Raw genomic sequence first — 14,834 nt, 5'->3', positions numbered from 1 at the left:
TTCACAAGACGAACAAGAGCAAATAGAACCTATAGAGAACTCATGGTAAAATCAGAAAATGAAATGCTGAACAATCAACTGAGGAAAAAATTTGTTATGATAATCAAGTGTTTCCTTCTCAGTGGAACAAGGAGTAAGGAAATGTTACATTTTGGTAACAGATGATTAAATAGAGTGTGTAAGATCTACCTGAGATGCAACAAGATCAATTTCAGTTAACCTTTGAACAACATGGGTTTGAACTGTGTGGGTTCATTTAGACATGGATTTTTTTACAGCACAGTGGTATAAATGTATTTTTTCTCATGGTTTTCTTAACATTTTCTTTTTTCTAGTTTATTGTAAGAACACAGTATATAATACATACAGCATACAAAATATGTGTTAATCAACTATTTATGTTCTCAGTAAGGCTTCCCAGTAGGTTTTTGGAGAGTCAAAAGTTATACATGGATTTTCAACTTCATTTTCAATCCCTGCATTATTCAAGGTTCAACTGTATAATATCTCTCTCCATCTTAGACTTCTCTCCTTTTTTAAAAAATGTAATTCTTTTTTTTAAGTCAATTTTTTCATCATGGTAAGTGTATTCTTCGATCCTTATCCTCTATTTCCCCCATTACCCCACCCACCTCCCCTCTGGTAACCATCAGTTCTCTGTAGTTAAGAGTCTGTTTCTAGGTTTGTCTTTCTTTCTTTCCTTCACTCTTTTGTTCTTAAATTCCATATATGAGTGCGATCATATGGTATTTGTCTTTCTTTGACTGATTTCACTTATCATGATACTCTCTAGCCCTGTCCATGTTGTTGAAAATGGCCACATTTCATTTTTAAGGGCTGAATAATATTCCATTGTATTTGTATACCACAACTTTATCCATTCATCAGTCAGTGGATGCTTGGGCTGCTTCCATAGTTTGACTTTTGTAAATAATGCTGCAGTAGCCATAGGAGTGCATGTATCCATTTGAATTAGTGTTTTTTAATTCTTTGGGTAAATACCCAGTAGTGTGATTACTGGGTTGTGGGGTAGTTCTATTTTTAATTTTTTGAGGAACCTCTGTAATGTTTTCCATAGTGTCCGCACTGGTTTGCATTCCTACCAGCAGAGCAAGAGGGTTCCTTTTTCTTCACGTCTTCACCAACACTTGTTTTTTCTTGTGTTTTTTATTTTAGCCATTGTGACAGGACTGAATTGATATCTCATTGTAATTTTGATTTGCATTTCCCTGATGATAAGTGATGATGAGCATCTTTTCATGTGTCTGTGAGCTATCTGTATGTCTTCTTTGGAGATCTTCTTTGGAGAAATGTCTCTTCGTGTCTTCTGCCCATTTTATAATTGGATTATTTGGGTTTTGGAGTATAAAGTTTTATAAGGCATCTGCCTTTGACTCAGGTCATGATCCCAGAGTCCTGGGATCCAGTCCTACTACACTGGGCTCCTTGCTCAGCAGGGAGCCTGGTTTTCCCTCTGCCTGCCACTCCTCTTGCTTGTGTGCACACACTCTCTCTCTCTGACAAATAAATAAATAAAATCTCTTAAACTTAAATGTGGGAAGGAAAAGCACGGTGAGTCAAGCCATCAGTTCCCTGGGTTACCAAGGGCTTTTAAAAGTGGGAACTTCATAGGGTGCTTGGGTGGCTTAGTTGTTACGCGTCTATCTTCAGCTCAGGTCATGATCCAGGACCCTGGGATCAAGCCCCGAGTCAGGCTCCCTGCTCTGCGGAAAGCCTGCTTCTCCCTCTCCCTCTTCCTCTGCTTGTGTTCCCTCTCTCGCTCTCTCTGTGTCAGATGAATGAAAGGAAGGAAGGAAGAAAAGAGGAAGAAACTTCACCGGGTGGGGTGTCCTGGTTTCTAGTTGTTTAGCTAGTAGTTGTGTCATACAGCTGGCAATTTATTTAAGATGGATGTAATTGAAATGGAAGGGTTGGCAATCAAAAGCTTCATGTCAGGTACTTATATTAAGTGTGTGTCCTCCAGCAACCCTAGACACTAGACAACCCTGTGGGTGTAGTCAGATGACATCATTATGCAACCAGCTGGGTTGTTAACAAAGAATTCTGTATTATTCTGTCCTACAAAAGTTGGAATAGTAGGCTGCTGAGACTGATTGAAGCTAGGCTCTGCATTTCCATAGGGTAGTTGCTAAGGGGCTTTGCTAAGAGGCACACAAAGAATATTGCACATAAACTCTTAATTAGACCCATACTTGGAGTAAGCCTCACCCCTTGGAGTGGCCTAGTCTCTCAGCCTCAATGTCCTTGCTATAAAATGTGAATAATAACATTTCCTTTTCACTGTCTTAGCTTTGGTGGAGCATTGCCAAATGTCACCACCTCTGAGGGGATGGACAGCATCTTCCATCCTAACTAGTCAAGGGCATCGCAAGGGCTTAGCCCAGGTCTAACGGCTTGAAGCACATGGTATTTTTCCACCATGGTACCATGGTTCCCAATACCTTTAAAAGGACATTGAACAGAAGGCAGGAAAAAAAAATTATGTATATGATACTTTTTGCTCTTCTAGAGCACCTTTACCTTTGCAGCTTCTGTTTCACTTTTCAAGGCAAATATTATAATTATTGTCTCTCTGAATGGTAAGAAAGGTGAAGACTCATCTAACAGTCACACTAGTGAATGCCTAAAGCAAGAGTAGAATATGTGGAGTTCAGAATTCTTAGCCTCCTGTATTGGGATGTTGCTATGTCTCAGCTATGTCTCAGGATCGGAACTTTGTGACAACTTGGAGGAAATTTATGATGCATAGAAAGGACACTAACATGATTACAGAATCAGTGAACCACACTGTGATATTCTGATTTATAAGAAATATATATTTGCTCACTCAGATGACAGCTGACCCTTGACAAAGCTTGATTAAGCTGCTGATTGCTCTCCCCATCCCACACCAACATTGCAGTAGAGAATCTGTATAATAACTAATAGCTTACAGTCAACTGGAAATCTTACCAATAACCAAGGTGATTAACACATTATTTTGTATGTTTTATGTTTTCTATAAGAAAATGTCATTAAGAAAATCATAAGAAAAAAATATATTTAATGGTACTGTATTGAAAAAAATAGGTGTTCAAGTGGACCCATGCAGTTCAAACCCATGTCGTTTAGGGCATGGATGTTCAGGACAAAAAATGTGTATTTTGTCTTAGTCTGCAGTTCCTGACTTACAGCTCCCCAAACCCTGGAATTTCCCAAGTTTTGAGAGTGGTAAAGATCTTTCATTACGTTAATGAGGTGAGTTTTGGAAAGCACTAAAGGATGAGGGCTGATTGCCCCAAGATCCAACCATGTGATGAGAGGATTGGTATTTTTAGTCCCATTCCCTGACCTTTGGGAAGGGAAGAGGGTCTGAAGGTTGAATCAGTCCTCACTGGCTGATGATTTAATTGATTGTGTCTATGTAATGAAGCCTTCATAAAAACCCAGAAACTTCCAGGTTGGTAAACACATGGAGATGTGGGGAAAGTAGCCTGCCTAGAGGGGGAAAGGAAGCTCCGTGCCCCTCCCCACATACCTTGTCCTAAGCATCTCTTCCATCTGGCTGTTCCTAGGTTATATTTTTTTATAATAAACCAGTAATCTAATAAGTAAAATATTTCTCTGAATTCTGTGAGCCCTTCTGGCAAATAAATGGAATCTGAGGAGGGAGTCTTAGGAACCTCCTGACTTACAGCCAGTCAGTGAGAAGTATAGGTGATTGTCTGGGCTGTTGACTGGTGTGTGAAGTACAAGGAGAGAGGGGGTCTTGAGAAGCCCCAGTCTGTAGCAGGTCGGTGAGGAAGCGGAGGAATAAAACTGGACTCATCCCTGGTGTCTGAGGTGGGGAGGGTGGCAGTCTTCTAGACTGAACCCACACCCTGTGGTATCTGATGCTGTTTCCTTGTAGGACACCAGGATATCTGAGAACTGCTTGTTGCCATGGGGAAGCCCCCTCACAAAAATATTGGAGGGGTTGGGTTCAGGAACCATTTTATACATTAAACTGGATGAGAACTGTCTGCCTTATCTTTAGAGATTTTAAAAATTCTTTTCAATACATTACCTGTTTTCAGTATTATCGTAAATAACCAAAATATGGTTCAAAATAGAATGTAATTAAGTATAAACATATGTGCGCTCTCTCACTCACTCTCTGTCTCTCTCTTAAATAAATAAAATATTTTTAAAAAGCCACCTCGGTGGCTCAGTCGGTTAACTGTCTGCCTTTGGCTCAGGTCATGATCCCAGGATCCTGGGACAGGTCCGAGATGGAGTCCCACATCGGGCTCCCTCTTCAGTGAGGAGTCTGCTTCTCCCTCTGCCCTTCCCCCTGCTTGTGCATGTGGTCCCTCTCTGTCTCCCTCCCTCTCAAATATAATCTTTTAAAAAAAAAAAGCTTAAACATATGTGGCTCCAGGCTTGCATGTGATGGGTTCAGATATTGGGAGAAGCAGAGATCATGATGAACTAGAGTCATCTGAAATGGTTTCATGGAGTCAGTGGAACCTTAGCATAGCCTTGAAGTATGGGTAGGGCTTGGGTAGGTGGACACGTTTGGGTGTGTATAATAGGAAAGGAATACAGCATAGTCAGAGGTTAAGTACAGATTTCGTTCTGGAGGGAGGGCCCAGAGGTGGAGACAATGAGGAAACTGACACATCTGGAACAGAGGGTTTGGACTACAGGGTGGAAGAAGTTAAGACCAGACAGAGAAGGGCCTTGTCCTCCAGACCACAAGGAAAACCCTCTAGATCAGATAGGAAGCAAGTCTGGGTCTGAAGAAAGTCCTGTGTGGGTATGGCTGAGGATGGATCAGAGCACAGAGAGTTCCTGGCTTCGATTATACCTACACTTGCAGTGACCGTGGCCTAAAACAATGTGACAATGGGAATAATCTATGCAGTATCGCAGGGAGAAAAGTGGATAGGCTTTGTGCTAGTTCTCCATAGTATATACCACAAACCAGGTGCCTTAGAACAACAGACTTATTTTCACAGTCCTAGAGGCCAAAAGCCTCAGACCAAAGGGTTGGCCTCGTCACTCTTATTCTGAAACCTGGAAGAGAAGAACCTGCCTTGCCTCTTTTCTAACTTCTAGTGGTTTGCCAGCAGTCTTTAACATTCCTTGTATCACAGATCTGTTACTCCACTTCTCCATCTTCATGTGGCCCTCTTCCCTCTGTCTCTCCACAAAGCATTCTTTTCATAAGGACACCAGTCATATCGGATTTGGGACCACCCTACTCCACTGTGACCTCATCTTAGTGAATTCTATGTTCAATGACCTTTCCAAATCAAGTCCTATTCTGAGGAACGGCAGTTAGGACGTCAACGTATATTTTTTGTGAGGGACACAGTTCAACCCATAGCAGAGTATATGTCTTAGATTAAGGGTTCTAAAATCCTGAGTGTGGGTAAACAGACAACTAGAGAATGTAGGAGGAGGTATTAAAGTCTGTTCCAAGTCAGGTGGCTTCTTTTTTACCTCAGAATGAATGCTAGAGCATAGCTCCACAAAGAGGTTATTAGGAGACCTTTTTCTGCTTTCAAGACTTGAGAGAAATGATTTATTTTGTTTTCACTATATTTCTGGATGGAATCCAGTTTTCATAGTGTTAGCCTATACTATACATCTGGGATCCCATAGAGTACAGATGGGTTTTGTTTAGAAGAAAAACTAGCAAACAAGTTTTGTATCTTGTAGAAGTTTATTAAGGTGCTATTCTTTATTTCTTCTGACCATATTGTAAGTGAGAAGCTGAGGTACAAAATCACTAGGAATGTAGAATCTCTGATTTTTGTTCAACAACTGAAGTACCGAGAACAGTGACTGAGTGCAGTAGGTGTTCTGATGTTCTTTCTACCACGTTGATCGCTGGTCCTAGGTTGTGGGACTGAGCGCCTTTGAAGGACTGACAGTTCTTCCTGTTTCTTATCACAGGGATAATAAAGGCTACTCAAAGGAATCTGATACTCCTAGGTACTCCTCAACAATCAGCCTCTAGTATTGAAATATGTTAGAGCACTTCCACTGAAATTTTACAGACTTTCTTTTCCTCTTCCAGAATCTTCCCCAGGTGTGACAGAGGTGACTATCATAGAGAAACCACCTGCTGAACGTCATATGATTTCTTCATGGGAACAAGTGAGTGTTGCCCTTTTGAATCCTCACATCCCTACAAAGAGAGCTCAACTCTCAACCTTCCTAAGAAGGAAAAATTAGGGCAGGAAGCTTGTTCTTACCTCAGGCCACAGCTGCCTTTAGGGTAGAGTTCACCCTTCTCTCTCTCTCTATTTGGGCATTCCCTTCAATTCCATACCATTTCCCCAGCCTGGAGCATCTCCTCTGAGCCCCACTGTCATTTGGAGGCAGTGGAACTTCAGAGTTTTATGCAACAGAGCTAAAAATCCAGCAAGGAAGGAAAAATTTAGTATTAATAAGCATGCTGGGCAGAATGTGGGTGTTACTGAGAAGTACTAACCAGATTAATAGCTACTGCTTCCCCAACGCCTCCTCTCTGAATTTGTATCTATTTATTCAGTACAAGTTTTAAGTTTCTAAAATGGAACCAGGCATTATGATTGGTGTTGATTCCTGGGGATTCAGTGATAATCAAAAACCAGTTCCTTATCTCTTAATGTTACTGTCTAAAACATAGCATAGATCGTTATGAGTATAATTAACAAGCAGATTTAGCTCTGTGAGAGAAGCAGGCAAACAGCATTGTCAGGAAGCTTGACCTACTCTGGAGGTTAAAGATTTTTCCCAAAGAGATTAGGAGAAGCTGTTAACCAGGTAGATGGTATCTGGGAAGTGGGCTTTCAACCTGTGTAAAGGCTTTGAAATGATAAGGATTAAATTTTCCAAGAGCATAAAGCAGGTCCCTGTGGCTGGTGCACAGGAGAGCAAGGGAGAGCGGTTGGCAAGGACCAGCACTGTTCTTTTGTGGGGGTTTGGAGAGGGGGGAGCAGAGGAAGAGAGAATCTTAAGTACATGGCGCTCGATCTCACAACCCTGAGTTTATGACTTGAGCTGAGATCAAGAGTTGGACACTTAATCAACTGAGCCACCCAGGTGCCTCTAAGCTTTTAGTTAATGTACAGTGCTATATCAGTTTCAGGTGTACAATATAGTAATTTAACACTTTCATACATTACCCTGTGCTCATCACAAGTGCACTCCTTAATCCCATCACCTATTTAACCCACCCCTTCCCCTCTGGTAATCATCAGTTTTTTCTCTATAATTAAGAATCTGTTTCTTGATTTGTCTCTCTCTTTTCTTCCTTTGATCATTTGTTTTGTTTCTTAAATTCCACATATGAATGAAATTGTACGATATTTGTCTTTCCCTGACTTATTTCACTTAAGCATAATACACTCTAACTCCATCTATGTCCTTGCAAATGGGAAGATATCATTCTTTTTTATGGCTAATATTCCATTGTATGTATATGCCACATCTTGTTTATCCTTTTATCTATAGATGGAAACTTGGGCTGCTTCCTATTGTAAATAATGCTATTATATAAATGTGGGGGTGTATGTATCTCTTTGAATTACTGTTTTTGTCTTCTTTGGGTAAATACCCAATACTGTGATTGCTGGTTTATAGGCTAGTTCTAGTTTTATCTTTTTGAGGAACCTCCCGAACTGTCTTCCACAGTGGCTGCACTGTTTTGCATTCCCACCAAAGTGCAAAGGGGTTCCTTTTTCTCCATATCCTTGCCAACCACCACCACCTGTTGTTTCTGTGTTGTTGATTTTAGCCATTCTTACAGGTGTGAGATGGTATCTCATTGTAGTTTTGATTTGCATTTCCCTGATGGCAAGTGTTGATGAGGATCTTTTCATGTGTCTGTTGGCCACCTGTATGTTTTCTTTGGAAAAACATCTTTTACTCATTTTATAATTGTATTATTTGATTTTTGGATGTTGAGTTTGATAAATGCTTTCTATATTTGGGATACTAACCCTTTATCAGATATGTTATTTGCAAATACTTTCTCCCATTCTGTAGCTTGTCTTTTGTTGTTTTCTTTGCTGTGCAGAAGTTTTTTATTTTTATATAGTCCCAACACAAAATTTATTTTTGCTTTTATTTCCCTTCAGGAGACATATCTAGAAAAAAGTTGCTTTGGCTGATGTCAAAGAAGTTACTGCCTGTGTTCTTTTCTAGGATTTTTATAGCTTCAGGTTTCACATTTAGGTCCTTAGTCCATTTTGAATTTATTTTTGTGTACAGTATAAGAAAGTGGTTCTTTTTTTTTCTTTTGCACATCATTGTCCAGTTTTCCCAACATCATTTGTTGAAGAGACTGTCTTTTTCACATTGGATGTAATATTTCCTGCTTTGTCAAAGAGGGACCATATAATTGTGGGTTTATTTTTGGGTTTCCTATTCCATTTGTATTGATCTCTTTGTCTTTTTTCATGCCAGCATCATACTGTTTTGATTACTGCAACTTGATAATATAACTTGAAGTCCAGAATTATGATGCCTCCAGCTTTGCTTTGCTTTTTCAAACCTGCTTTGGCTATTTGGGTTCTTTGTGGCATGGCACAAATTGTTTGTTCACAGTTCTGTGAAAAATGCTGTTCATATTTTGATCAGGATTATATTAAATGTGTAGATTGCTTTGGGTAGCATAGATTTTTTTTTATAGCACAACTTATATATTTCAAATGGACAAAAAATTAGTAACGTTTACGGTATCTTAAGATAAATTGCCTTTGAATGGAAGCTTCCTTTCCAGTACGTTGAGGTCTACAAGACGTATCTAGAAAATGTACTACTGTGGAAAATGACTGCTTAAATCGAATGGGGGAGGGGGGAGGGCCTGTGAATTCTCTTTTTGATTAATTGCTATAACACTGTCCTTCAGGCAGCTGAGGGAGTTTTATGTTTTCTTTAGACATCATTAGGCGCCGGAGCTCTTGCAAGACAACTTTGATGCTATATGAATTCTGCCATTTTACTAGCACTGATATGGCTCTTGGGTCCACCATTCCATTAGAACTATTAACATTCATATTAATTTTTTTTAAATATTTTTTATTTATTTGACAGAGAGACATCACAAGTAGGCAGAGAGGCAGTCAGAGAGAAAGAGAGGAGGAAGCAGGCTCCCTGCTGAGCAGAGAGCCTGATGCAGGACTCGATCCCAGGACCCTGAGATCATGACCTGAGCCGAAGGCAGCGGCTTAACCCACTGAGCCACCCAGGCGCCCCATATTAATTTTTGTTACAAATCTTACAAAGGGGGGTGCTTCTGGGTACTTAGGTCCACATTCTATTTTAAGGCTGTATATTCGGTTTTCATAAATTGTTCTTGGAGGCCCAATTATCATCCCTGTCCATCTTGTAAGTGTCATGTCTTCGTCATCTTCTAGACGCTAGCTAACTGTGCCATCTCCTACTCCTTTCTGGCCTTCTTCCAGTTCTTCCAACAGTCGAAAATTGCGAGGGACTTTTACTCCCGAGCCCATGGTGGCTGCCATCTTGCATCGCTGTTGCTCGAAGGCCGGCCCCTTCTTCTAGCATAGATATTTTTAACAAGATTTGTTCCTCCAGTCCATGAGAATGGAATGTTTTCCCATATGCATTGTCTTCAACTTCTTTCATCAGTGTTTTTGTTTTTGTTTTTAAAGAGAGAGAGAGCCTGCAAGCTGGGGCAGGGGCAGAGGGAGAGGGAGAATCCTCAAGCCAAGTCCCTGCTGGGCACAGAGTCCTTAATCCCAGGACTCCGAAATCATGACTGGGGCTGAAATCAGGAGTCACACACTGAACCAACTGAGCCACCCAGGCACCCCTCTTTCATCAGTGTTTTATAGTTTTCTGAGCACTAGTTTTTCACCTTGTTGGCTAGGTTTATTTCTAGGTATCTTATTATTTTTAGTGCAATTGGAAACAGGATTGTTTTGGGTTTTGTTTTTTGTGTTTTTTTTAATGTATTGTTGGATTTGGTTTGCTAGTATTTTCTTGAGGATTTTTGCATCTATGTTCATCCAGGAGATTGGCCTGTATGTCTCTTTTTTAGTTATGTCTTTATCTTGTTTTGATAGCAGGGTACTGCTGGCCTTAAGGAATGAATTTGGAAATTTTCCTTCTCTTTCTGTTGTTTGAGAAGAGTATTAACTCTTTAAATGTTTGTAGAATTCACCTATGAAACCCTCTGGCCCTGGACTTCTGGGGAGTGTTTTTAGCATTCAATTTCTTCGCTTGTTATTGGTCTGTTCAGATTTTCTATTTCTTCCTGTTTCCATTTTAGGAGTTTATATGTTCTAGGAATTTATCCATTTTCTTCAAGGTTATCCAATTTGTTGGCATATAGTTTTTCATAATATTCTGTTATGGTTGTTTGTATTTCTGTGGTGTTATTTCTTCTCTCTCATTTTTGATTTATTTGAATTCTTTTTCTTTTTTTCCTGATAAGTCTGGCCAGAGGATTGTCAATTTTATTGATTTTTTTTTTTTTTTCAAAGCAGCAGCTCCTGGTTTTATTGATCTGCTTTATTGTTTGTTGTTGTTGTTGTTGTTATCTTGGTATCTATATCACTTATTTCTGCTCTAGGGTTATTATTTTCTTCCTTCTGCTCCTCTTAGGCTTTGTTTTTTATTCTTTTCCAGTCTCATTTAGGTATCAGGTTAGGTTGTTTGAGATTTTTCTTCTTGAGGTAGGCCTGTTTTGCTATAAACTTCTGTCTTAGAACCACTTTTGCTGTATCCCAGAGGTTTCGGACCATTGTATTTTCATTTTCATTTGTTTCCGCTTACTTTTTTGATTTCTTGTTTGATTTCTTCTTTGATTTCCTGGTTGACCTATTCATTGTTTAATAGCATATTATTTAACTTCTGTGTGTGTGTGTGGTCCTTCCAGATTTTTTCTTGTGGCTGACTTCTCATTTCATAGCACTGTGGTCAGAAGATATGCATGATATGATTTCGATTTCTGTTTTTAAGATTTTATGTATTTGAGAGACGAGAGAGAGAAAGCACAAGCAGGGGTGTGGAGGGGCAGAGGAGAGGGAGAAGCAGACTCTCTGCTGAGCAGGGAGCGGAGCCCACCACACAGGGCTTAATACCAGGACACGAGATCATGAGCCAAGCTAAAGGCAGATGCTTAACCGACTGAGCCACACAGGTGCCCCTGATTTCCATCTTCTTGAATTCATTGAGGTTTGTAGGCTAATAGGTGACCTGTTCTGGAGAATGTTTTGTGTGCACTTGAGAAGAATGTGTATTTTGGTGTTTTAGAATGGAATGTTCTGAATATATTTGTTAAATCTATCTGTTGGAGTGTCATTCAAACCCACTGTTTTCTTGTTGATTTCTGTTTACATGATCTATCCATTGATATAAGTGAGGTATTAAAGTCCTCTAATAGCATTATTATATGTTTGCTATTAGCTGTTTTATGTATTTGGGTGTTCTATGTTGGGTGCCTAAACATTTATAATTGTTATATCTTGTTGGAATGTTACCTTTATTATGGTATAGTGTCTTTTTTTATCTTTTGTTACAGTCTTTGTTTTAAAGTAAATTTTGTCCAATATAAGTATTACTACTCCTGCTTTTTTTTTTTTTTTGACATGCGCTTCTGTAATAGATGTTTCTCCATCCCCTCATTCTCAATCTGCAGGTGTCTAAAATGAGTTTCTTATATGGAGCGCCTGGATGGCTCAGTAGGTTTAGTGTTTGCCTTGGGCTCAGGTCATGATCCCAGGGTCCTGGAACTGAGTCCTGCATTGAACTCCCTGCTCGGTGGGGAGTCTGCTTCTCACTCTGCCCCTTCCCACTGCAAATTCTCTCTCTCTCTCTCTCTCTCTCTCTCGCAAGAATAAATAAAATCTTTAAAAAAATAAAATGAGTCTCTTGTGGGTAGCATATAGATGGGTCTTGTGTTTTTATCCACTCTGTCACCCTTTATCTTTTGATGGGAGCATTTAGTCCATTTACATTCAAAGTAATTATTGATAGATACATATTTATTGCTACTTTATTACTTGTGTTTGTTTCTGAAGATTTTCTCAGATCCTTTCTTGTCCTTGATATTTTGCTGATTTTCTTTAATGGTATATTTGGATTTCTTTGTCTTTATATTTTGCATATTTATCAGTGGTTTTTTTATATGATTGCCATTAGGTTTGCATATAACCTCTCCTGCATATAGCATTATGTTTGAAGTTGATCGTTTCAGTTCAAACCCATTCTTTTCTCCTCTCTTCCCCATTTTTGATATGTTATTTTATATCCCTTTTGTGAGTTCTTTGATATTTTTTATAGCAAAATCCATTTTTATTCCTTTTGTGATTCCAACCTTCGTACTGCCACTTTGGTCTCCCCTTTGCACTCAGAGGAGGTGTTTGCTCTTTATTATGAGAGCAAAGGAGAACCATTGAAATGTTTTAAGTAGGGAACTAGGAAGGTCAGATTTCTGCTTTGGAAAAATCACTTTGTCTGAGGAGTAGCAAATGGATTTGACAACAGGGCAAAAAATTACCCTGCCGTTTAATGAGTACCTGTTAACATGTGTCATTTAATTTATTTTAGTTAATCCATATAGTAACCCTGCATGATAGGTATTGATACCTTCATGTTATAGATGAAGAAACTGAGGCTCAGGAAGGTGAAAGAATTTGTCCTGGTTCACATAGCTACCAAGTGGTGGAGCCTGAATTCAAACGCAGAGTTACCTGCCTCTAAGCACATGCCATGTCCGCTCTGCCAGGCTGTCCCCGTAATGGAGGCCAGCACTGTGGCAGCCTCCTCCTGGTCACAGCACAGTATGTGTGCAGGTTCAGGATTTGCCAGCAGGGCTCACCCTCCCTGGGTGGAACCAGCAGCACTTTCTCGGGCAGCTCAGTAATTGGTAGTTCAGGTTTATCTCCTGGACCTCAGCTCAGCCACCACTCCAGCTCCTCATGGGCTGTCTTAGCTCACACCCTCATTTCCATTCACAGTTCATAATAGAAAAGAGGATTCTAGAACAGTGTATATCTCTTGACTTCTTACTCACTGATTGGACAGAGCCTGCTTCTGGTGCAGCTATGCCAGCCTGGCTTTGCTGGCCTTGTTACGGTCCTCTGATCCTTTAGGGAGAGCTGCTTTTGTGAGAGCGAGATGGTAGTATTTTCCTATCTGCCTAAGAGGGGGAGATTCCTGGCTTGGAAAGCAGAGTTCATAGACCTGGGTGGGAGGATGAGAGGGTAGGAATGCCTTATCCTGGGTGGAACACCATTAAGGGTGTATCATATCATGTATCTTATTTAATGAAGTAACTTCTGAGGCATAGTCTTCCTTGTGTCTTACACTAGATATTCCCCCAGAACTCTCTAAGATGACTTTATTCATTTGTCCTCATTGAACTTGTAGTTTATTCATTTGGAGCCTCCCTTCCATGCCTGGTTTTTAGGGCTGGAATGTGCCTCTGATCTCATACAGATCTAATCTGCCTTCTTGAGATGCATCTTTATCAGGCTCTCTTCAGCTGAGACTGACGTTTAGGGGAAGGTGGTGATAGCACTTGTTTAATCGCCATTGGAGATCTGAAAGAAGTAAAGGGTAAGTGTGAGAGAGATTTTTAGCTTACTGAAACCATCAATGCAGCATTTTCTTCAGGCATACTCAGTTGCAGAAATTTCTGTGAAAGCACCCAGAATAATAAGATACATTGATTTGGAATTTCCCATTGAGTCCTTTACTGGTGATATCCCACACTTAATTAAAGCACAGATAGTATTAGGATCAGTAACAGAAATTCACTTGAGTGGTTCCTTGGTTGAGCTTTTTGGAGGCTTGTGGGATACAAAAAAGCTAATGTGTGGATGAAGACAATAGAAGGAGATTGGACTGTGTACTTTTGTTTTAAGACTCAGTTTTTCACACTTTTTTTTTGATTATGCTAGATAAAACCTGGTCACTACAGAAAATGTGGAAAATACACAAAAAAAAATAAAAAATGAAAAGTCCTATAGGACTTCACCACTTAGAGACAATCACTGTTAGTACACTTTTAGTTGTGTGGGTAGATGGAGGGTGACCAATGAGTAGTGTGCTATTGGGACCCCTGAAGAGTCCATAATGGGAAGTGGTTCATGGACTTCCTGAAATGTATGTCAAATTTACTAATACGTACCTTTTTCTGCAGAGCTATTTTTTCCAATTTTGAAAGGGACTTATTAAGAACAGGTTTTTGTAATAATTTTTTCTTTTCTTTTCTTTTCCTTTCCTTTCTTTTCTTTTTTTTTTTTTTTTTTTTTACTGAAGCATAGTTGACTTTCGATGTACATTAGTTTCAGGTATTCAACGTAGTGATTTGACAAGTTTACACAGTATGCTTTGCTCACCACACATGTAGCTACCATCCGTCACCATACAGGGCTATAACAGTACCATTGACAGTATTTCTTAAGCTGTGCCTTTTATCCCCGTGACTTATTCATTTCATTTCATCCTGTACTTTCCCCTTCCCCTTAACCACTTTTGCACATCCTCTGCCTCCAGCAACCATCAGTTCTTTGCACTTTGGGGTCTGTTTCTACTTTTTCTTTGCTTGTTTTTTTAGATTCCCCATTTAAGTGTAATGATGTGGTATTTATCTTCTTCTTTCTAGCTTATTTCATTTAGTATAATATCCTGTAGGTCTGTGCATGTTGTTGCAAATGACAAGATTGTATTTTTTTTCATTCTTTTGTATGGCTGAATAGTATTCCATTGTACATATATAGTACATTTTCTTTATTCATCTTGGTTTCCATATCTTGGCTATTGCAAATAATGTTGCAAGAAACTTAGAGATACCTGTGTGTTTTTGAAATAGTGTTTTCATT

The 14,834-nt window shown here is 39.6% G+C and overlaps 1 protein-coding gene across 3 annotated transcripts in view; it reads left to right on the top strand.

The window, feature by feature from the left end:
• Positions 1–14,834, top strand: part of TPGS2 (tubulin polyglutamylase complex subunit 2) — a 59,997-nt gene that overhangs the window by 2,760 nt on the left and 42,403 nt on the right. For 2 of the 3 annotated variants that reach the window (XM_013055964.2, XM_004752267.3), the window contains exon 2: positions 6,068–6,147. In XM_013055964.2, coding sequence (XP_012911418.1) covers positions 6,068–6,147 — 80 coding nt within the window. Of the gene's footprint in view, positions 1–6,067; positions 6,148–13,031; positions 13,129–14,834 lie in introns of those variants that run through there. The other variant, XM_013055965.2, reaches the window with a different exon arrangement.

This window comes from Mustela putorius, unplaced genomic scaffold (assembly GCF_011764305.1).
Source record: "Mustela putorius furo isolate JIRA1106 unplaced genomic scaffold, ASM1176430v1.1 tig00003858_pilon_pilon_pilon, whole genome shotgun sequence".
Classification (NCBI taxonomy): Eukaryota; Metazoa; Chordata; class Mammalia; order Carnivora; family Mustelidae; genus Mustela; species Mustela putorius.
The sequence above is the reverse complement of the archived record's forward strand: the minus strand, read 5'-3'. Positions and strand labels throughout refer to the sequence as shown.